This window comes from Molossus molossus, unplaced genomic scaffold (genome assembly GCF_014108415.1).
Source record: "Molossus molossus isolate mMolMol1 unplaced genomic scaffold, mMolMol1.p scaffold_m16_p_5, whole genome shotgun sequence".
NCBI lineage: Eukaryota > Metazoa > Chordata > Mammalia > Chiroptera > Molossidae > Molossus > Molossus molossus.
In genome coordinates this window covers 41,791,551-41,814,628 of record NW_023425388.1, presented here as the reverse complement: position 1 = coordinate 41,814,628, position 23,078 = coordinate 41,791,551, and the positions used below count along the sequence as shown (strand labels likewise).

Genomic DNA, 23,078 nt, shown 5'->3' with positions numbered 1-23,078 from the left:
TTTCTATTTGTGCACTAAAAGTTTAAAATCAAGAGCTTTCTACATCTGCGAAGTTTAGTCCAGTCACTTAAATAAAGGAGATGGCAATTATTAGTATGCACCCATTTTTAAGGCAAGTGAAGAAAAAAGAGGCCAGAAAGACACAGACCAGCCACAAAACACATGCCCTGAGGGGCTGCAGCAATCTGTGACAAGGCCAGGAATTTGCTGAAATCTGCTAAAATAGACTAGGAAGAGTGCCTATTCATAAGATATTAAATTCCCAGCATGAAATGGTTGGTGCCAAAATCTAAAAAGTGGTTCAAATTCTGAAATTTAGAACTTGGGAAAATCTTCCCGAGAAGACTGTGAAACTTTTGATGGTGTTTCCTGAACACCACAAGGATTGGTTTGGGAGAAGTCCTCCCCGATGAAAAAGGTTTGTTATTTAGAATGCCCACATCTATTTCGGAAGCTGATGCTATTTAAATATTATGTTTACTCTTTTAAAAAACTGCACAGTTAATTCAATTTCCCCCAACACTCTCTATTTTCTGTGAGATGTTGCAACCTCTTGATGTGCAAGCTTTTAGCAAGTATTTAAGAGAAGGGACTGTTTAGTGGATGTTACAAATAAAAGAAATTCGCCCTGGCAGATTTGGCTCAGCAGTAGGGCATCGGCCCGCCGACCAGAGTCTCAAGTTCGATTCCAGCCCAGGGCATGTACCTCGGTTGCAGTTCGGTCCCGGCCTTGGTTGGGGTCTTGCGGGAGGTAACCAGCCGATGTGTCCCTCTCATATTGATGTTTCTCTCTCTCTCTCTCTCCCTCCCACTCTGTCTGAAAATGAATGGGAAAGTATCCTTGGGTGAGGATTAAAAAAAAAAAGAATGCAAGTAATTCCTTACTGCCGTGACCCTGGGGAAAGAGAACTTGTGTGTTTTTAAGTATTTCTTCTCTGCTAAGAGAGATATGAGGAAGAAGCTTTGGAATCCAGAACTCTCAGATTCTGAAGTAAAAATAGCAGAATGATATAAAAATTAATTTTAGTTTATAATATTTGTATAAGATTCTGCAACCTAGGGAACATACCTAGGTTGCAGGTTCGATGCCTGGTTGGGGCATGTACAGGAGGCAACTGATCGATGTTTCTCTCTTAGAAAAATATTCTCTCTCTAATATCTTTTAGATATTATCGATATAAATTATCTTCTTACATTTTATCCTCATTTTATCCTATTATTTTACCTAAATGTATCCTAATATTGATAGCCCTTTGAAGTTTCTATTTTAGACATGAGAAGCTGACTCTCAGAGTTGCTCTTTAGCTTATCTAAGTCATGCAAGTGGTAAAAAAGAATTTTTTTCTACTCAGCTCTCTTCCTACTTTTATAAATCCCAAATCCAGTTGTTTTCCTAAAATATCATTGTTACATGCTGTTCTTAATTCTGAAAGCTATTCTACTATGGACAAGTGAGCTGCTGATTATAAAAAGCAACATTAAAAGTATATAATACGACAAAGAGGAAATGCAATTCAATGGAGAAAGACAGGCTTTTCAACAAAGTGCTGGAATAACTAACCATCCAAATGCATAGATAGTGAATCTAGACAAAGACCTAACACCTTTCACAAAAATTAACTCAAAATGGATCATCAACCTAAATGTAAAACACAAAATTATAAAACATTTAGAAGACAACATAGGAGAGAATCTAAGTGCTCTTACAGTCATGATAAATTTTTAGATCCAAAATCAAAAGCACAATGCATGAAAGAAAACTTGATAAATTGGATTTCATTGCAATTAAAAATGTCTGCTCTGCAAAAGACCCTGTTAAGAGAATGAAAAGATGAACCACAGACTGGGAGAAAATATTTGCATTATATGTATGTAATAAAGGATTGGCATTCAAAAAATTTTTTAAAAGTTCTTAAAAATTAAAAAGAAGAAAACAACTCAATTTAAAAGATAGGCAAATGATCTTTAAAAAAAGCACCTCACCAAAGAAGATATATATACAGATGGGAAATAAGCCTACAAAAAAGGTGCTCAAGAGTATGCCATTACAGAATTGCAGGTTAAATCAATCAGAGACCAACACACATCTATTAGAATTGCTAAGATCCAGAACACTGACACCATAAAATTCTGCGAGAATGTGGAGCAACTGAAAGTCTCGTTCATTGCTGTAGGACTAAAAAACGGTACAGCCACTTTGGAAGGCAGTTGGCAGTTTCTTACAAAGCTAAATATAGACTTACCATATGACTCAGCAATCACACTCCTTGGTGTTTACCCAGCTGAAAATGTATATCCACACAACAATCTACACATGAATATATATAGTATTTCTATTCATAACTGTAAAAAATTTAATGCAACCAATATGTCCTTAAATGAGTGAATAGGTAAATAAACTGATACATACATCTATGTAATGGAATACTATTCAGTGATTTAAAAATTAATATGGAGGGACATGGCCTGGTGGCACAGTTGGATGGACTGTTGTTCTGTACACCAAAAGGTTGTGGGTTTATTTCCTGGTCAGGGAACATACCTAGGTTGCAGGTTCAATCCCCTGTTGGGGCATGTACAGGAGGGAACTGATTGATGTTTCTCTCTTACATTGATCTCTCTCTCTCTCTGTTCCTCTCTCTCCAAAATCAACTAAAAAAACATATCCTCAGGTGAGGATTAAAAAAAATTAATGTGGAGGAAATGTAAATTCATATTGCTAAGCGAAGAAGCCAACCTGAAAAGGTTACATACCGTATGATTGAAACTACATGACATCCAGGAAAAGGCAAAACTGTGGGGACAGTAACAGGATCAGTGACTGCCAGAGCCCAGGGAGGGGGGAGGAAGAGATGAATGGGTGGAGCAGAGATTTTTAGGGCCGTGAAATTATCCTGTATGACACTGTAATGGTGGATACATGTCATGCATTTGCCAAAACCCATGGAATGTACAGTAAACCCTAATATTAACTATTAACTTTAGTTGATAATAATGTATCAATGTTGCTCATTTATTGTAACAAATGTACCACACATTGCAGAATGTTAATAACAGGGAGGGGGATGAGTATTAGAAGGGGAAAACTGCATGTGTGTGTGAAGGTTTACAGGTTATATGGAAACTGTACTTTCTGTTCAGTATTCCTATAAACCTAAAACTGCTCTAAAACAATAGTCTATATTTCTTTAGGAAAATATATTGTAGTGAAGAATGAATAGGTTCACTGGGTCACACTGCTTACTCTGCTTTTATAGAATAATAACTCTAGAGATTTTAAAAGAATCCAATAACAACACACAGATGCCACAAGATCCCATCTCCACACACACCCAGTCCCCAAGAGTGAAAGACCAGTACCTACTGGAATTACAGTAAAGGGAGGAGAATGAGAGAAGACTCAGAATTCTGAAGAAAATACATAATCTCCCCTTACTCAGGGGCAATGAGTCAGATTTTACATTGCTGGATTTTGACAGCAGTAATATTTTTGCAATATTCTGTGGTTTTCCACACCCTTTCACTTACATGATCCCTGATCACATATAGCGTTTTACGAGCTCCCCACCGCTTATCAAGCTCAGTCCTGCTGGAGGACTTCACAGCTGTTTATTATGCTGTTACAACCTATCATGGTGCTCTTTACTGCTCCCCGTACACAGGATTAGAAGAATTCCCCAAGTCTTAACATAGTGAGTGTCCCCTGAATCAGATTCTTAGAGCTGGAGGGATTTTAGGAATGATCTCGAACAACAGATTTTCATATAACTACACAGAGACCAGAGATACTGAATGCCGTAACTAACTGGCTGGAGAAATGGACAGAGGAGGTTCTTTCCACAACCAAGTCCGCCTCACCGGCCTAGCCTCTTCATCGTGCTAACGTCAACCTGGGATAAGTCACTCATTCATCAGTTCCTCCGTAACTCCATCTCCAAGTCAGCCCTCTGCTCTTCATTGACACCAATATCCCAAATCATGTTTCCATTCCCCATACCCTCGTCGTCCTGGGGGTTTCTGTTCTCCCTCAACTACAGTGGCCTCTATCTGGAGCCTCCGATACCTATTCCGCACGACACAGATTTCTTCACGGCTGTTTTGCATACAAAAATGAAGCCCAAATCTCTCAACAGAGGACTGAAGAAACTCTGCAATGATTCCTTCTGCTCTCCGCAATCATGAACCTAATAACCACTTAGACTATCTTCATTCCTTATTTTCTGCTCTCCAGCATATCATGGGCAACCGCGCCTTTGTTTCTTTTTCACGTTGTCCACTCCTGGAAGTGTTACCTGTCTTAGTCTCTTTGGGCTGCTATCAGACACTGCCTGTGGCTGGGCTGGCTGGAGCATCAGGTTCAATCCCTGGTCAGGGCGCATACAGGAGGCAACCGATCGATGTTCTCTCTTTCTCTCTCCTTTCCTCTCTAAAAATCGGCGAAAACATATCCTCAGGTGAGGATTAAAAAAAAGAAGAGGAAAGAAAATACTATAGACTGGATGACTTATGAACAACACAAATTTGTTTCTCACAGTTCTGGAGGCTGGGAAGTCCAAGAGCAAGTCATGTCTGGTGAGGTCTGCTTCCTGGTCCTCAGATGGCTGTGTCCTCACGTGCTGGAGGGTGAGGATCTCTTTAATAAGGTTACTAGGTTCCTAATCCCATTCCTGAGGGATTATACCTCTGCACTCATGCCTAATCACCTCCTAATGGCCACACTCCAAATATTATCATATAAAAATGAGGTTTCAACATATAAATTGGGGAAGACACAAATATTCAGTCTGTAGCACTCCCTAGTTTATTGGGCACCTTATTATTCGATCCAGACACCCTTCCCTAAAAAATCTTTTTTGACTGCCAGAAGATAACATTTCTCTTTTTACTGAATCCCAACAGCACTTCTAGCCTGTAGAACACATTGGGCACTTTGCATAAGTGTTCTGCAAATTTATTTAAATTATGATTAATATACCTTACCTTAAATTAAATTAAATTCCTTGAAGGTAGAGATCTTATATTGCCAGTTTCCATCAGTATGCTTGCACACAACAATCTTCAGTGAAAGTTAATTTATAGGAATGATTGTTAGTTTTAGACCAACATCATAGGATTCAAAATCTTTGAATTGTATGATGCCAAATTATGAGGACAAATTTTTTGCATATTCCAAAAATAATATAGCTCAGTGTTTAGTAACACGTGTGTTAAGGCAGTATCCTTTGGGACAAAACCAAATTTCCACATGCAGTATTAAGTCTATACAGGGAATTTCTGTCAACTTTCTTAAAAAGCAAATTATTTTTTACTTCCTCCTTGCATATTTGATGAAAATTGTCATAACACCATCGGGTGGAAGAGTGAGATCCTTTCATGAATAACATCTCTAAAAGTTGCTTAACATTAAAAAAATTACATCCATTCACCAAGTGTTCTTTAGTTCAATGTAATTAACAATGTTTTCTTCTCTCGATACAAGTTATATTATCTGTAACTAACTTTGCCATTTTCGTAAACTGCATGTCATCCTGTCACATCCGCCACTTGACTTTGAACATTTCCTCTCCCATGAAAGGGGAACTTATAAGGCTTGAGAGTATAAAGTCTTATAATTTTTATTTTTTTAAGGGGGCCTTCAGAATACTTAGAAATGTGAATTTTTTACCAAGACAAAAATGTAGGATGATTTGTTATATATTTCATTAATGAAGTAAAATTCATAGCAATCTTGGGATAAAGCTCAGTCAGATAAATCAAAATGAAGGTATTTAAACTATTTGTACTGTTGTCAAATATATGAATTAATAGAGCCAAGGAAAAAAATAGCATGCATGTATTCCTTCGATAACTATAGTAGTAACCATACATTTAACCATAAGCTTTCAATCCTAAGGTTTGCTATATAAGTTAGAACATTATCATAATAAACATTTTCAAGCTTATACACTAGAACACAAGGTATCCTATAATCATATTAGTAACAGAAAAAAAAAATCACTTGCTTAATCATTGTTAACTCAAAACAAAACAAACATTTTCTTTCTATTTAAAATGAAGAATAAAATAAACTGAGTCCATAAATGCTATTGAAGGGGTAATAAAATGTTTGTCAGACACGTCAGACCACAAAAAGTATTCTATATCTATTGCAAGTGTCATACAAGGCAAATGGGGAAAGAGATTGCTGTATAATAATATACAAAACTAAATATTAATGTATTTATGTAATGTAAATATTGATGTATTTAGTATAGTTTTGTTAATTTTTGAAATTTTGTGAGTTAAAAGTGAAGGAAATAGAATTATCTTGCATAGCATTCTAAAAATATAATTTAGCTACTTTGATAAAGACTTTAAAAATGCTGGATTTAATAATGTGGTTTATTTTTTCTTTTTAGCACTTGTTACATTTACCATATACTATATTTTACTTAATTAGCTTGTTCATTCTGTTTCCCCATTCCCATCCCCGAATATAACCTCATCAGGGCAGGTGTTTTTAACTTGAGGCGACTTCAATAGCTCTGATGCTCATAAGAGTACCTGACGCAGACAAAGTGGCTGCTTTTGTCTTTTTTTTTTTTTCAATCCTCACCAAGGATATTTTTTCATTTATATTCAAATAGAGTGGGAGGGAGAGAGAGAGAAAGAAACATCCATGTGAGAGGGACACATTAATTGGTTGCCTCTCACACGACCCTACCAGGGCCAGGGATCAAACCACAACCAAAGTACATGCCCTTGACCGGAATCAAACCCATGACTTTAGGTCCACAGGCCACGGCAAAAAATATCTATTTTAATAAATGAACATTTCTCAAAGAGTTATGACCCAGAGTCATAGTATTAGCAGAAATGATATGAAATAAAGATTTTAAATGTGAATTTGGGTTTTAAATCATAAAGAAAAATCACCAAATATCAGAAGTATAAAATGTTTCTTATTAGAAAAGGGTCTTATTCCATCATCTCATTTTATAGATGTAAAAACTTAAGGTGTGAAGAGATCAAATGATCTGTCAGATCACGAAATTTTTGTACTATTAGACACCTTGAACCTTACGTAATCCAAATATTCAGATGCTTAGGGCTCTCAGTTTATAGTCTAATACCTGCAATGACAATGAGTTCATCACCCTATCAAAGCATCATACTTGGTTTTTAAGAACACTATTTGTGCCCTGGCCAGTTTGGCTCAGTGGTTAGAGTGTCGGTCCTCGGACCAGAGAGACCTCGGTTCAGTTCCCACTAAGGGCACGTACCTCAGTTGCATTTGTCCCCGGCCCCTCGATGTTTTTCTCTTTCTCTGTTCCTCCCTCTTTCCCTCCCACTCTATCTGAAGATAAATGCAAAAATGTCTTCTAGTGAGGATAAAAAAACAAAAACAAACACAAAACACTACATGTTAGAAAATTCTTCCTCATATATAATTAATAATTGCATTGCTACCTTTGAATTATTTACTCCTAGTTATATCCTTTGGAAATACATAGTATGTCTAGTCCAGTGTATTATTTTTTTAGACAGGTAGTTAGACGAATGTAATGTTAATGCTACATTTGAGGCCCTTTATGAATGAGAGTTTGGGGCCAAATAGTTTTCTTGTCTCACTTTTTCTCTAACACCAATTTATCTCCTGCCTTATCCCATGATAAACCCTGGACTAGACATAGATGGATAATAGATAGAAAGATGGATAGATAGATAGATAGATAGATAGATAGATAGATAGACAGATAGATAGTATCTAAATAATATAGACATAAAAATATACCCACATGCATATATATATACACATATACATATATAAATACCTACTCACATATACATACACATAGAGAACATACATAGATTTGTATACATAATTGTTAAACGCATACACATATTATATTAGAATCTATTATACAGAAAGGTTGTATATATTTTGTGTCTTATAAAAAAATCAAACACTTAAAAATTTTTAAATATGTAATACTCTTTTAAACAGCATTTTCCCTCTTAGTTTTCTTTCTACTACACCAGCAACTCAGAAACCAAGACAGGTTGCACTCAGCTCATCCTCAAAGAGCCTAAATCAAGTCCCCTACCTTATGAAAATTGTTTTACTAAAATATTTGTTTAAATGTTTTCAGAAATCACACTATTGTGATCTTCCAACCAAATATCTTTATTCCTCTAGTCATTTCAAGATTCATCTAAATCTTACTCTACCCAGAATATTACACTTATTTAACTCCCTCTTAAAAGTGTAGTCTCCACACTACAGGGATATAAATAAGAAGGAACACTTACCTTTGCGACAGCATGGGTGGACCTGGAGAGGATTATGCTAAGCAAAATAAGGCCAGTCAGAGACAGACAAGTATCACATGATCTCATCAATATGTGGAATCTAAGGAACAAAATAAACTGACGAACAAAATAGAACTAGAGACGTGGACACGTGGGACAGTCTGACAAATGTCAAACCGGAAGAGGGTGGGAGCTGGGGTAAGGAAGGCGAAGGGATTAGCTAAGGAACATATATGCATACACCATGGACACAGACAACAGTGGGGAGGGCCAAGGGAGGCGGGGCGGGGGCTGCATGGAGGTGGGCAGGGTGGGGGAAGATGGGGACATCGGCCATAGTGTCAACGATAAAAACTTTAAATTAAAAAAAAATGTAGTTTCTAGATTTAAACACAGGACTCTAGATTTTATCCTACTAGGACAGAATAGCATGCGTTCATCTTCCGATTCATTCACGAAAGTTTATTTCTCCCTATACAACCTACGATTCCACTTGTTTTTTTCAATATCCATGCCATGTTTACCTCAGACTGACTTTAATGTAAAAAAAAAAAACACAAAACATTCATTTTCTTTGTGATACTGCTAAACCAAGTTGCCTTGATTCTATATTTATGCAGCTGAACTGTTCTTGGGGGGAGGAGAATAGTCCTTGAATTGGCGATACAATACATATCTTATAATTTAGAAAATTTTGTTCACAGAATATAAATATTTTAAGAAATTAAACATAAACATTTAATTGAGGGGTATAAAAACATGTCCTACCTGTAAAAGCCCGGCGGCGCGTGCGGGACCAGGAAGCTCTTCTCCAGGTCCTGGAGGATGTCGTTCAGCATCCGGACACGGGCCGGGGCGCGCTCCCTGGGGTCGTTGGCAGGACGCATGGCGTCTGACTGAAGGAGCTCAGCGCTTTCTCTCAGCTGGGAGGCCAGGGCTAGCAGGCGGGGAGTGCTGGGTGGATCACCTGGTGACGAAAAAGGAGCTCACCTCAGAAAGAGACATCTTCAAAGGAGCAAATAATCATTTTATAATTACGATGTATTCATTTCACCGAAAATATTGTCTGAAAATATTGTATTCTATTAAGCTTATTAAATTTACCACTGCTAATACTATTGATAATAATTACTACTAATAATAATACTAGTAAATAGTTGACAGACTGCTATGTTCCAGGTACTAGGTTGAGCGTATTATATAATTATCTCATATAATTTTGACCAAACCTTGTTTTGTCATGTTTATCTCATAGAAGCTGACAATTAATTAAAGTAAGCAAATTGCCACAGGTCATCAAGCAAGTAAATGACAGGCCACAATCATAAGACTGAACTTTCTGACTCAAATATTCATGCTCATGATGTAGTATCGTATATATCTGTGGGGATTGGGGAACACATTAAAAGAAGTTATCATAATTTTTTTAAAAAAAAAAACATGAAGTATATTACCGTGTTGTTATGACTCTATTGGACTCTTTTTTTTTTTTAACTAAAATTATTCTGCAATTTGAAGTTCAAATACATGTTTGATTTGAAAACACACTGAAAACTATCCTATGTAGTGTTTGTATTGTTTTATTTTGCGTTTTAGCTGATTTTTGCTTGTTGTTTATTTGTGTAACTTACTGAAAGTCATTTTGATATGAATGGTGGCAGCAAAGAGACCACAGCTCATTCTTTTGACTAAGAAAAAGTTAGTATTAGTATAGTGATTTCGGCCACCAGATTCTGGAGCCAGACCACCTGAGTTCAAATCCCTGCTTCACCATTTAGTAGCTTTGTGATACTGGGCAAATTACTGAGCCTCAGTGTCCTCATCTGTGAAATGGACAGAATAATAGCACCTGCTTCACAGATTTGTTATGAGGATTAAACAATTAGTACTTGTAAAGTAGCTCCCTACAGATAGGCAGTTCCCAGCTGATGTAATTTAATACCTTGTTTAAAAGCATTCTTTTATTATCATAAGAGGGGCATTCCCTCATTATCTTCTTCCAGAAGTTCCCACCATTAGAGCCAGTCTTTGGGTGAGATAACAGTTAGTTGTGTAATTCTCAGGAGACTCGCTGCAACAGACCCCAACAGGGTTTGCACCTCACTACGAAGAATTACTTGAGGTCAAGGTAGTAAAATGAACTTGGACCTAGTGAATCCAAGCTGCAGTCCTGAGAACATGACATCGAGATGAGCAGATGAAGGGATGAAAAGAAACCTTATGGGACTCTCACTTGGGGAAATCTCTGCTAAAGGGAAAGTTCACAAAGAGACTCTCTCCAAGTGAAGTCCAAGGATCACCAGCTCTCAAAACCCCTGGCCTTTGTTAAAATACAGATTCCCAGAGTAGTCCACACATTTCCAAGTTTAAGAAGCATTGTGAAGAGGTCATTTAGATTACCAACCTCTAACACAATGATCTTTTGTTCTCTCACTTTTATCGGATGGGGACTATTTTACATGTCAATTTCCTTAGAGCTCGGCAGAGTGCTGACACTCAATAGTTATTTACCGAATAAACAAAATAGATTATTAATAAAGTACTTTTTGGGGACAAAAACCAATAATAGAAGAAAACATATAGAGATAAGTGGTTTTTGTAAAGGATACAGACAGATAACCCTCTTTGCAACTCTCTAGTCATTTATTTTAAATTAACAATATAAATGAATAAATTGTTCACAGGTTTTGACATTCTGATGTTTTTATAGCATGTTTCACATTCGTTAATTATCTTATTTGTTTTCACAACAAAACTTGAGGTTGTAAGAGGAGATATTTGTGCTCATTTAGAAAATCTAGCCCTCTAAATAACAATAATAACATTAATGTTATTTTTTCTTTATTTTTTTCCATCATCATTTATCCCCTCTATACCGTCTTCCACCTCCACTCCCCATCCCATTATCACCACACTGTCGTTAGTGGCCAAGGGTCCTTTCCCCACCCCACCCCACCCTTTTTTTTTTTGTTCAATCCCTCCACCCGAGTGCTAATGTTATTTGATAAAATATGGTCTATTTTGAACGATTATAGCTCACCAAAGTTAACATACGGAGAAGTTACAGGAAACATCTTGGCGCAAGGAATGAACAGGATGGATAAGACATTTAGTTTATGCTGGGATTGAAAGACTGAACAACAGTAAAAACAAGTTTGACATCCTTGAGAATCTTTCTTTTAAGAAAGAAAAATCTATTCTGATGTAACATACACTACAGAATTGAAGACATTACTCCTGAATCAAGTGAGACAAATTGTACCATTCTACCCTATTTAGCTTTAAATGAATTGATCTTTCACAGTGGTGTGGACATGGAGATTTGACAGCTTTAGGAACTGGCTGCATCTAGAGAGAACCCAGACCGTGGAAGCCTGGCATCCTCCGCAGACACCTCGGCATCAATCACCTCAAGGCTAGGAGGCTACAGATTGAAAAGTAGCTTCACTTGCAATGTTCATGCAATCATCTTGCTATAGAACTGATATAAGTGATCTTCTAAAGACTCCAAATGGTCACTGCTGTGCTAATTTGAGCTCATTTGTCCCTTTAAATAAGACCCAGAAAGTAAGGTCACCTTTTGAATGTATGTTTTTGTACCTCCATATGATTGCTTTCTCATGATCCTTAAGATCCCTGCTAACTGGTCAGTTCTGTGGAGGGGAAATATATTTGCATTTTGTTCACTACCATTTGCCCAGCACCTAAAATTGCCTGCATTTCATTCAGTGACTGAACACATGAGCTGTGTACTTCAATCAAAGCGGCATAACGCCTATAATCTTTTCATCTTTATCCGTCTTGTCTCTCTCCTTTCCCTGACTGAAAAGAACCCCACAAACCCCACAAATATGTCTTATCTCTCTTTGTGTCTCCAGATTCTAGCACAATACCTTACATATGGTAGTCATTTAATAAAATTTTGTTGAGTGAATGTTGATATAAGATAATGCCTTGAGATATATTATTATATTAAATAATGCCTACAAAATTACTCAGGGAGATGTTTGTAAAATACTCCACAAACCTTATTTCCTTTACTTGCTTGCTGAAATCAGTAATAGTTGCAAAGAAAAATAAAATAAAAAGGGAAGAGGCAATTGTAGGGTAATGATAAGTTAAACTAAATTAAATTAAAATATGGCCTAACAATAACCCATAAAAACTAAGAATATCATTTAAGACATATTGAATATCAGAGAATAAAGAACTAATTTTGGTTTTTAACAATTAGGGTTTAATAAATAATACATCTATTTGACCAAAGTAAATGAAGCAGGGGCCAGAGAGTTCTCTCAGGGAAGGTTAATATAATTATCTTAAAATAATATGTACATGGAGTCTAAAACCAAAGACTTGATATTAAAAAAAACAAACAGAGAAGAGCTTGGTCTGCTTAATTACCATCAATGTGGTCTTGAATAGATTGCTTAATCTTAATATTGGCATCCTTCAGTTTCCTTGTGGACAAATGGGAGGAACATTTATTTCACTTTCTAAGCATAAAGACCACTAAGTTAAGGCAAATTATTGTTATCAGAGAACACAAACTCAACACAAATTCCTACCAATTCGTTTTCTAAAAGCATGCAAAAAATACTGTAACAGCTTTTCTGATGCGTTTATTCTCAGAAATGTTACTTCTCGTTGCCTCCTTCAGTCCGTGCCCCTTCCCAGCAACTGCGGGGCTCTCCTTCCCTACACCCCTTAATCCGCGTTCCCTAGGAATCTGGTGGTTTTTCTTTCCATGGGCGAGCACAACAAACCTCTGAAGGACGATGGAAGGAATAATAGAAACGATAAAGGAATTAAACATCCAATCTCTAAAAATGATCCTTTTATATCTTTACTCCTGGTGGAAAACCATTAGTAAGTTTTTATAGCATGCAGAAAAAAACTGACTTGTGTTAAATCTTAAAAATCAACCTTAACAGCCCTGGCCAGGTTATGCTCAGTGGTTAGAGCATCAGCCCACGGAACTAAGCGTCACAGGTTCGATTCTGGTCAAGGGCATATACCTCGGTTGTGATTTGATCCCTGGCCCTGGTCAGGATTGTACAGGAAACAGCCCATCGATGTGTCTCTCTCACATCAATTGTTTCTCTCTCTCCCCATCACACTTTATCTGAAGATAAATTGAAAAAAGGTATCCTTGGGAGAGGATTAACAAAAAAAAATCAACCTTAACAAAATGCAAAATAATTGAGATTATCTAGTGAAATTATCTTGATATTATTCAAGAGGTCATTTAAATGTGCTTCTACATTTCAAACAAAATGGATGTATTTTTTCCTCTTTCACCTCCAAAGAAAACGACAAATGTATTTTCAGTAAGCACTTATTGAGTCCCATGTTGTGCCTTATTCCGAAAGTACTGGGAGAGAGACACAGGCATAGAAGATTAAATCTCTAACCTTAATAGGTTTCTAATCTAGTTATAAATAGTCTACAAATGGAGAATAAATAGTGTCAAATGAAACTAATGCTCATGGGGATGACTGAAAAGTTCATTGTGCACAAGAATAGGCTTAGTAGATCCCAGGGAAGAAATAACACTTGAGAGACAAATCATAAAATTGCCCAGAAAGCAAGGGCATCTCGAATGGAACTCCGCATAGTTCTGGGACTTGATCTACGTTACAGTGGCGGAGGAAAGTGGTCCATGTGTAAACAATATGATCAGTCTTCCTCATCCTTCAGCCCTCTCCCGTCTAGAGCTTTAAACCACCTCTAATTTAAGCTCTTTTATTTTCTAGCTCTTTATGGATGGAACAGAGCTGGACATTACAAGCATTATCAATATCAATTGAAGAGGAGGGGGGAGGAAGGGAGGCCAGAGGGAAGGAGAGAGGGATGGGATAAAGGAAAAACTACCAGTCAGAGGATATTGAGATGCATGTCAAGATCTAAGCAATCCAGTGTAAGAGGCTTCACGATCTACTGGAGGAAACGTATTCCTGCTACTCAGGGAGTGTCCTGCCTTCCAGCCATCCATCACCCAAGCATCTTACCTGAAGGCAGTTCAGGAGGCAGCGTGTGTAGGGAAAAGCAGGGGCTTTGGAAACTGACAGACCGGTATTCAAGCCTTAAACCTACCACTTACATGTTTACACTTGAGTAAGACACAGACACACACTCACACACACACACAACCCAGGGCCCTGAGGCCCAGCTTCTTTTGTTGTTGTTGTTGTTAATCCTTACTCGAGGATAATTTTCCAGTGATTTTTAAATACAGTGAAAGCGAAAGGAGGGGAGGGAGGGAGGAAGGGAGACAGAGAGATCATTGTGAGTGAGACACATCAATTGGTTGCCTCCTGCACAACCCCTACCTGGCCTGGGAGCTGGAGATTGAACCTGCAACCCTTTAGCCCTCAGGCTAAAGCTCTAACCGCTGAGCCAAACTGGCCAGGGCCTGAGGCTCCAGTTTCTTAATCTCTAAAATCAATTTTAATGATACCCAGCTAAACTCTTGAGGTTAGAGTGAGATTAAATGTCACAAGTGATGTGAAGCACTTAGCACAATGCCTGGGGCTCTATGGAGACCCCTAAAGTGCCCAGATGCTTCCCTGAAAACGTGTTCCTCCTAAGGACCCCCTGATCCAGGATTCCAAGACACACTGCAACAGATCAAAAGCTCAAAAGTACTTCATACACGTCCTAGCCATAGGGCCTCTAAGAGTTCTGAGTGAGACTAGTAACTACAGTGCTAACTGAACCCAGTAAATCTACTCATGTTCTAACCTGCCAGGACCTGGGATCTGCACAAATGACCTCTTTTCCTTAGGCATGTCATGAATTGATGAGTTTCAGCTTGGCATAAACCATTGCGTGTTAAGTCTATTCTGCAATCTCCTGGGTAAATTTATAACTGTCCTATTTAAAGAATGATTTTAGTACCTACTATTGCGGTCTCTCTTTAGAGTTTCAGATCCCAAAAAGTTTTCAATTTTAGTTTATTTCCATTTTCCTATCTTTTGTTTCCATTTTCTGGCTGTATATTTAAAGACTCTCTCAATTTCATTTTAAATTAAGAGTGAAATATACTGGTTATAGTCTAAAACCACATTTTTATATCAAACAAATATAGCCTTTTACTTTAAAGCATTTCACAGAACCTATTCTTCTAGAGATAAGCTTATCACAGTTTTCAAGGTGCTAACAGGCACAGCTTAGACTTCACTGATTCATAATGACAACAAAAAGTATGATTTATGTTCTGCAGAACACACTGGTTAAAAGCAGAATAGAAGATTATTTGGGAGGAAAATATATGTTACTTAACATCATCTGTGAAAGATTCTGTGGTATCACTAAAAAGAAAAGAAATTGCCAATATGATTTCAGCCAAGGAAAACAACAGTCCTTTATTATCCTACATTTTCTAGTGGTCATGCTGCCTTCTTTAGTATGAAGCACAATGAATCATCTCAGCTGGTTATTAAAAGAAGTTACATCAACAAAGACACAGGTAGAGAAAGAAATGTGGAAGTTAGTACTCGCTTGATACTCAAATAATCTAACATTGATTGTACAATGCATAGATACAAGGATATTACTTAATGATGAAATATGCCGGAAGATAGAAGACAGTGGAAAATTATGTATAAACTGAATACAGCAGATTTTCCCCCCCAAGATATTAAACTGGCATATTTAGAAGAATTAGGTTGACCACTTGAAAAAAGGAAAAGCAACAGATTCTACAGATTATCCAATGACTCAGGTAGCCAAGTCAGATAAAAATCTAGCAACACTTTGAACATATTGCTTGGAATTGGTCCATTTGACTGGTGTAGAAATTAAACCAGGGGCTCTCTTCATGGCTCACAAATTTTCCCACTGTGTTATAGTTGCAACTACATGATCTGGTTATTGGCTGCTTTGGAAGAGTGAGCAAAAGCTTTCTTGAATAAATTAAATTCATGTGTGGTTCACTTTTTATCACCCTCCTGGTGAGGCAGAAAATTGGGAGCTGTATATTAATAACACATGTGAGTTTAATTATGTTTTGACTAAATAAAAAACTGAAAAAAGAAAATCAAAGGACTTTGATAAAAATGAATCAACATGAGGGCAAGGCTACTCTATGTTCTATTACCAGCCAAGATGAGAAGAATCTTAAAAAACAAACAAACAAACAAAACTTTAAGTGTTGCCCGTGAGGCAACACTCATAGAATAATGGACTATCGTACCATCCTGTCATTGACACAGGGTTTTCTTCTAAAAATAACATATAGGGAAACAATTTCAATACAATCACCACCACTCTTGTGCTGTAAGACAAATGGAGTGTCGCTAAAATATTTCAATCAATGTAGAGACACATATAAAATGTAGGTACTGAAAAGAAAACTTTGTTTTTAAAATATGTTTTTATTGATTTGTTAGCGTGAGAGGAAGGGAGAGAGATAGAAACATCAGTGTGAGAGAGAAACATCGATTGGCTGCCTCCTGCACGCCCCACACTGGGGATCGAGCCCGATACCCTGGCATGCGCCCTGACTGGGAATCGAACTGGGACCTCTCAGTCCATGGGACAACCCTCATTCCACTGAGCCACACTGGTCGGGCTGAAAAGAAAACTTTAAAAGAATCTGAGTGAAGTACTCAGAGTAGGGAAGAAAATAATGATCACAAAGGAAAGCTGCACGAATAGGAACAATTCGTGAAGTCAGGGAATAAACAAAAGAAAAGAAATCGTTCTGAGGAATACATCAGGGATGATGTGCTCAAGATAATAATTAATGGCTATTATGCAATACAAATATAAATTCAAAGAGAAGTGGGAGAAAAAAATTAGTTTGGAGAGACAAACGGTGACGATGTGGAGACAATCAAGTTTTATTACAGACCCAGTTTTTTTCAAATCCTTTTTTTAAACAAGGTATGGAATATTAATAAATGAAATACAAACTTTTAAAAATTTTATCTTCACCCAAGGACATGCTTAATGATTTTAGAGAGAGGGGAAAGGAGAGGAGAGAAGAGAGAAACATCAATGTGAGAGAGAAACATCTAGAACCTGTGCCCTGACCAAGAATTGAACTGACAAACTTTTGGTGTAGGGGATGATGCTCCAACCAACTGAGCCAGGGTGAAATACAATCTTTAATATGGATATATATAATCAGAATCCTTACAAAAATATAATAGGCACTGATACTAAACATATTTTTAGGAAACTGTACCCAATGGGTGGTCAATCTCATTAATTTTTTCTATCAGTTTGAGCAAGCACAGTAAGATACTTCTCAGAGAATGCTTTTGTGTTTAAGTCCTTGTCACACAAAAAGGTCAGCTCCAGAAATGCTAGTTCAGGTCAAACCATTAGAAATCTAGTATGATTCAGAATTGTTTGGATTTTAGCTGGGTTGCTATGGATTTCTCGTTCGATGCAGGGCCAGGTACCTCGCACGCCATCCTGTTCTATCTAAAGGCCAGTTCAGAGTTGGAATCGGTGGTAACTGAAACCAAGATTGGAAACAGATAGGCTGAGGACTAGAATCATGCAACTTATACAGCACATGTCTGATTTTACCAATTGGTAATTTTATTTTATATTTCTCAGAAAGAAAAAAAAAGGATATCAGGGGAGTCTTAATCCATTGTGACTGTAGAAAAGAACCAAGTGACACTTGAAACTATGAAGCTACAAATCTAACGACACAGAGTGCTGTCTCTGTGGCACAATCACCTTGAAATAGTACCCCCCTTCCTAAATGAAGTGATTGACACTAATGAATTATCAGAGCTAATAATTTGAAACAAGTCGGATTAAATCAGCATTGCTTTGAGAGAACAGGAGGAAATGCTGCCAACAACCATGTTACATTTAGTGAGACAACTGGGAGGCGGCAACAAGCCCCCGCTCGGGATTGCTTCCTGCTGACTCTGCCTCGCACTACACAAACGTGCACGTTGCCAGAGCAGATGAAAATGACTTTTACTTTATCTGGTCATTTGTAGTTTTTACAACAATGTTAAATAATTAACAACCAGAAGTCTGATGAAGAATAAACAGCAGATACTGAACGAAAAACATCAGAATTACATAGTCATTCATGATTTTGAAGAGCTGTCTTTTACATTAAAAAATGGTTAAAATGAGAAACAATAAACTTAGTAAGATTATTAACTGCTCACTCCTTAGTCTCCTTCCAGGCTCAGTGGTGTGGCAGTACTTTATTCTTTCTTTTTGCTGATTTATTTTTAAATCTTTATTGTTGAAAGCATTACAGATGTCCTCCCTTTCCTTTCCCCTTGACCCCTCCTCCTCACTCCCAACCCCCTCCTGCTTTCCCCAAACTATTGCCTGTGTCCATTGATTGTGCATGTATGCATGTAAGGTCTTTGGTTTATCTCTTTCCAACCCTCCCTCACCCCCCCTTCCCTCTGAGGTTTGTCAGTCTGTTCCCTACTTCACCTTCTGCCCATGCAAACTAGTACTAATGCTTTAACTGTAAATATTTTGGACATAACTTTTTCCACAAATACATCTGAAGCATATCAGTTATCTTATCCATCACCATTCATACTAGATCTCCATGCATAGCATTTAAATATTCATTCTCTAACTAGAATGTGTTTGGCATTGACCAGATATTAAGCGCCAAGGTCACTCAGTCAAAATAAGCTTTCAAGAGCCATCCAATAAATCAACTCACACAAATTATTCACTGGGAAATTATCCTTCTTTCTGGTGCTTGTAAGAATGGTAGAGAATGGTCTGCTGCTACCATAAAATAGTGCAATAAATAAACAAGATGGCTGGTTGTCAAGGGTAAAAATTAAACCGTTGAAATGCAATTGGGTTTCAGAGACCTTCATACTTAAACTCTGTGCAGAAAGGAGAAACAGTATTTTATAGCTCAGCCCTAAAGGTCACTTGTTTTTTAAACTGTAATTGAGAACTGAAGACTAATCATTGCTAACTATCATAGCAAAATAAAAAAAAAAATACATCAACAATTTAAGCTTGTGTTAGCAGTAAAATTATGTTTTATTTGGTAACAGGAATTCTGTTTAGCTAATGAGATCTAGCATTGTAGCTAAAATTAACACTGAAATATTTTTTAGTTATTGTTCAGTGGTGCCCATTGTTCATGCATTAGTATATTCAAGTATTCTATTTTAGAAATAAGCTTATAACCAAAGTGGTCAAAATAAATCAGGTACACCAAATTGCTTACAATTTAGCAAACATATGAATAACCTTTGACTATGATACAGAGTGAATAAGTTTGAATTATGATGACTATAATACAAAAATGAATGGCTTGAAGGTGACATATCATATCCCTTTGATAAAATATTTATACCCAGGACATAGTAAAAAAAATGCTTTACCTATTTTTTTGTTGTTGTTACATTTTGTTTTATTTTGCCTTGTTTTGAAGTCTGGCTACATGTTTCTGAGTGAAAGTGACAGGGAGACCCAAGGAGTTTCACATCGAAAGAAAACAAAACTCAAAAATAACCAACAATCAAAGAAAAATTTCCTCACCAAAGCTGAAGCAGTCCGATATAACAGCAGGAAGCCAAAATGCTCCCAGCTCATCCTCTGACAACCTTAGATTTTAGGGAGAGATTCACATAGACTTAGTGGTGTCTGGCCTGCAGTGAAAATCTTTGTAGCAAACTTTTCCTACATATAAAATTTTCTGGGAAGAGAGAGCATATTTTTCTTTAGATTTTGAAAAGGATCTCTAACTACCCCAATAAATAAGAGTAATAATACCATTCTAACAATTACCCATTAGGGTATTGTTTAACCTTCAGAAGCAGCAAATGTTACTGGAAATGCTCATACGATAATTATAATGCTAAAAGATTGTGTTTATGAATTTTTAAAAATAAATGCAATTGTTTAAAATATAATAGCACTTGACATTTGAAATTACACTGGTGCTAATACTTTTGTTTTTGCTGATCTTATTTCTTTAAATGAAAATAAAACTCTTCATGTCTTTATTACAAATGCAATATGCATTTACCACAAAAATTTTTGACTTGGAAAAGCAATTTGCAAATCACTTATAATCCTATCATGCAATGTTAGTATTTCGCAGTATACTTTTGGAGGCTCCTTCCTGTGAATGACAGTTACTCTTTTATAGATAAACAAATGTATATGTTACATAAATAATAATCTTTTGTTCTCTGAAACTGCATTTTCTTAAGTACAAAAATTAGAACAGTCTACATAACAAGTAGAACTGATGCATAAAAGAAATTCTTGCACAAAAGATAATACTGATATTCACAGAACATTTTGTCCTTTAGACTAGCTGTGCTCTTATTTTGCGAAATGTCATATACTCGGTGACTCAGTGTCTAAGTCCAAAATGTTCTAAAAATAGTAAATTAGAAGTGGAGGGCAGAGTAACTGCTACAGGAGTCACACTGACAACAGTGGATAGAAGCCTGATAAAAGTAAAAGAGAAAAAAACTATATAGAGACTGACAAATATAATGAAACAGGGCAATGAGGCCATTTAGTATGGGAGCCAACAGCTCTACACAACCGCTCAATTACTCCTGAGGTCATAGTTTTACAGCCACTATAACAAAAGTCATAAGAATAATTGGGGAGGGTAGGATTGTAGTAATCTCTCAGTCAAAAAGCAACATGAGTTGTCAAAAAAAAAAAAAAAAGTATTAAACTTTCAGATACTGAGAATAGTTGGCTCTTTAGAATGATCTACTGCCCAAAGATTCCTATAGTTAGAATATTAGCTTTTGTAATGAGACAAACATGTCTACAAATGGCTCATTAAAGATCTGATAATACAATGTGTGACTCAAAGAGAAGAAGGAGGGTTCATTCTTTAATAACAATACTGAACTTAGCATTTGGTTAAAAAAGAAAAATTATAAACTTAATTGAAAGATTTATATGTAGATAAAGTGGAAATGAAGTTAGTAGGGTGGCATCAGAATTCTCCAGAAAGAGATATATTCGAATGTGAAGAAATTGAAGTAGACCATGGAAATAATACTCTTCTTGTCATCCTTAACCTAGGATGAGCCAACATTTCAGTAGAATGGAATGGAGCTCATACCTTATAAAAAGCAATCCCTAAGGAGAAACTTCTGGGCCAGTCTTGTTTGAATTAACTAAATGTTAGGTACAAATGTTAAAAGAAATCCCTAAACTGTACTTTTCCATATGGAACCTATAAATTATATTAGAGCTTGAAACTATAAATTGTTTTGATAAAAGATGGTAGTAGAGCATACTTAAACCTTAAATGTAGCCTTCCACTTACTCACACATATACCTCAACATTCTTCATCCCTTCTCATGCTAAAACACTATAGGAAGGGAGGGTCTGCACTGCCATAGTTAGTATACCAGATAATTTTATCCATTCTTGTTGAAAATTAGTTGAACAATTTTTCATTTTGTAAATTACTATAATTTAAAGAAAACTTACTTTTAAGGCTGTTTTGAACTTCTAAAGCTATATCAAGAGCATTAAAAGGCAGAACTGGTTCGTTGGCAATTTGTAAAATCACTTCTCCTGAGAGCTGAAAGAAAAAGAAAAAGAAATGATAGCATTCAGTATTAAGGGTTTTCGTTTGTTTTTCATTATTCCATACACCCTTATATATCCAGAGGAGCAGAAACACAGAGGACAAAACGTACTTTTATAAAATCACTTTTTTCTTTTAAATCTTTTTAAAAAATTTTTAATAAAGAAAAAAAATACCCTCAATATCTATTTCATGTCTCAGGCTAGTACAAAGAAATATTAAATGTGTGGTGTGTTGGTTTTTTTAAACTAAATATTAAGAAATCACTTTCCTACTTGGATTTGTAATATTCAAACTTTAAAACAATTCACATGATAAAACAAACAGTAGAGAGAACCGGAAAATCAATATCTAGTTATTGATCTCAGTAAAACTTAATGATCAAGTGATTTCATTTAAAATGTTATTCAATCTAAAAAAATCCTTTAAAATCTCAGGTGATCTTTTCCTTTATGTTTTACTATTTTTGTAATTAGTTTTATAAAATTTATCAAAACCAATAAAATTTATACAGCTGCAAGGTCAATGTATAAATTAAATTTAAAAATATAAAATTCTAAATGGTATCACCAGAACCCATACCTGGAATTTTTATATATGCATATCCCCAACCACAAGACTCGAAAACTGTTTGAAAACCACCATATGCATTGCAGCTGAACGGGCATCTGTTAACAGACTGAAGGGTTCATATACATTTGTGTTTTTCTCAAAGGAACTTCTGACTGGTGGCACATGCATTGCTACTCTTCCTCTCTCAACTGACATTTAATATTTACCAGGGCTATACGAATGTCCTACATGGCTTAGAGCCCTAAAGCTGGCACACCGTGAAATGTGCCTGGGTTAATGTTACTAATAAACTATGAGACATTATCAGTGAATTAAAATATTGTTTAGTGAAACTACACAAGAGAAATGAGCACACTCAATTGAAACAGTACAGAACACATAAGAGATACAACTTATAAGAAACTATGATGTTAAGTATTCAAATCCACATATTCAACAAGGCTCAAATTCCTTTTAATATTTCAAAATTATATTTCCCAATTGTTTACACAATCTATAGCATGATAAAAATGCAATTCAATTTGATCTTCTATATGCTCAGAGAAACACAATTCTTAGAAATAAAGAAGAAAAATAAAAATAAAAACTTTGACATCCCTTTATTTCTTTGAGATATTTTCCTCCCAAATGTAGCAACCACTTCTTCCCCAGTGCCTAAGGTATATTTGCAAA

The 23,078-nt window shown here is 36.3% G+C and overlaps 1 protein-coding gene across 1 annotated transcript in view; it reads right to left on the bottom strand.

Annotated features, from left to right (window-relative positions):
- The window catches only part of NAALADL2 (N-acetylated alpha-linked acidic dipeptidase like 2), an 881,081-nt gene that overhangs the window by 34,491 nt on the left and 823,512 nt on the right, over window positions 1–23,078 (bottom strand). Inside the window, exons 12-13 of the mRNA XM_036243146.1 lie at window positions 21,734–21,827; window positions 9,061–9,259 (exon numbers count right to left, since the gene is read on the bottom strand). Of these exons, the coding sequence (XP_036099039.1) occupies window positions 9,061–9,259; window positions 21,734–21,827 (293 nt within the window). The remainder of the gene's footprint in view (window positions 1–9,060; window positions 9,260–21,733; window positions 21,828–23,078) is intronic.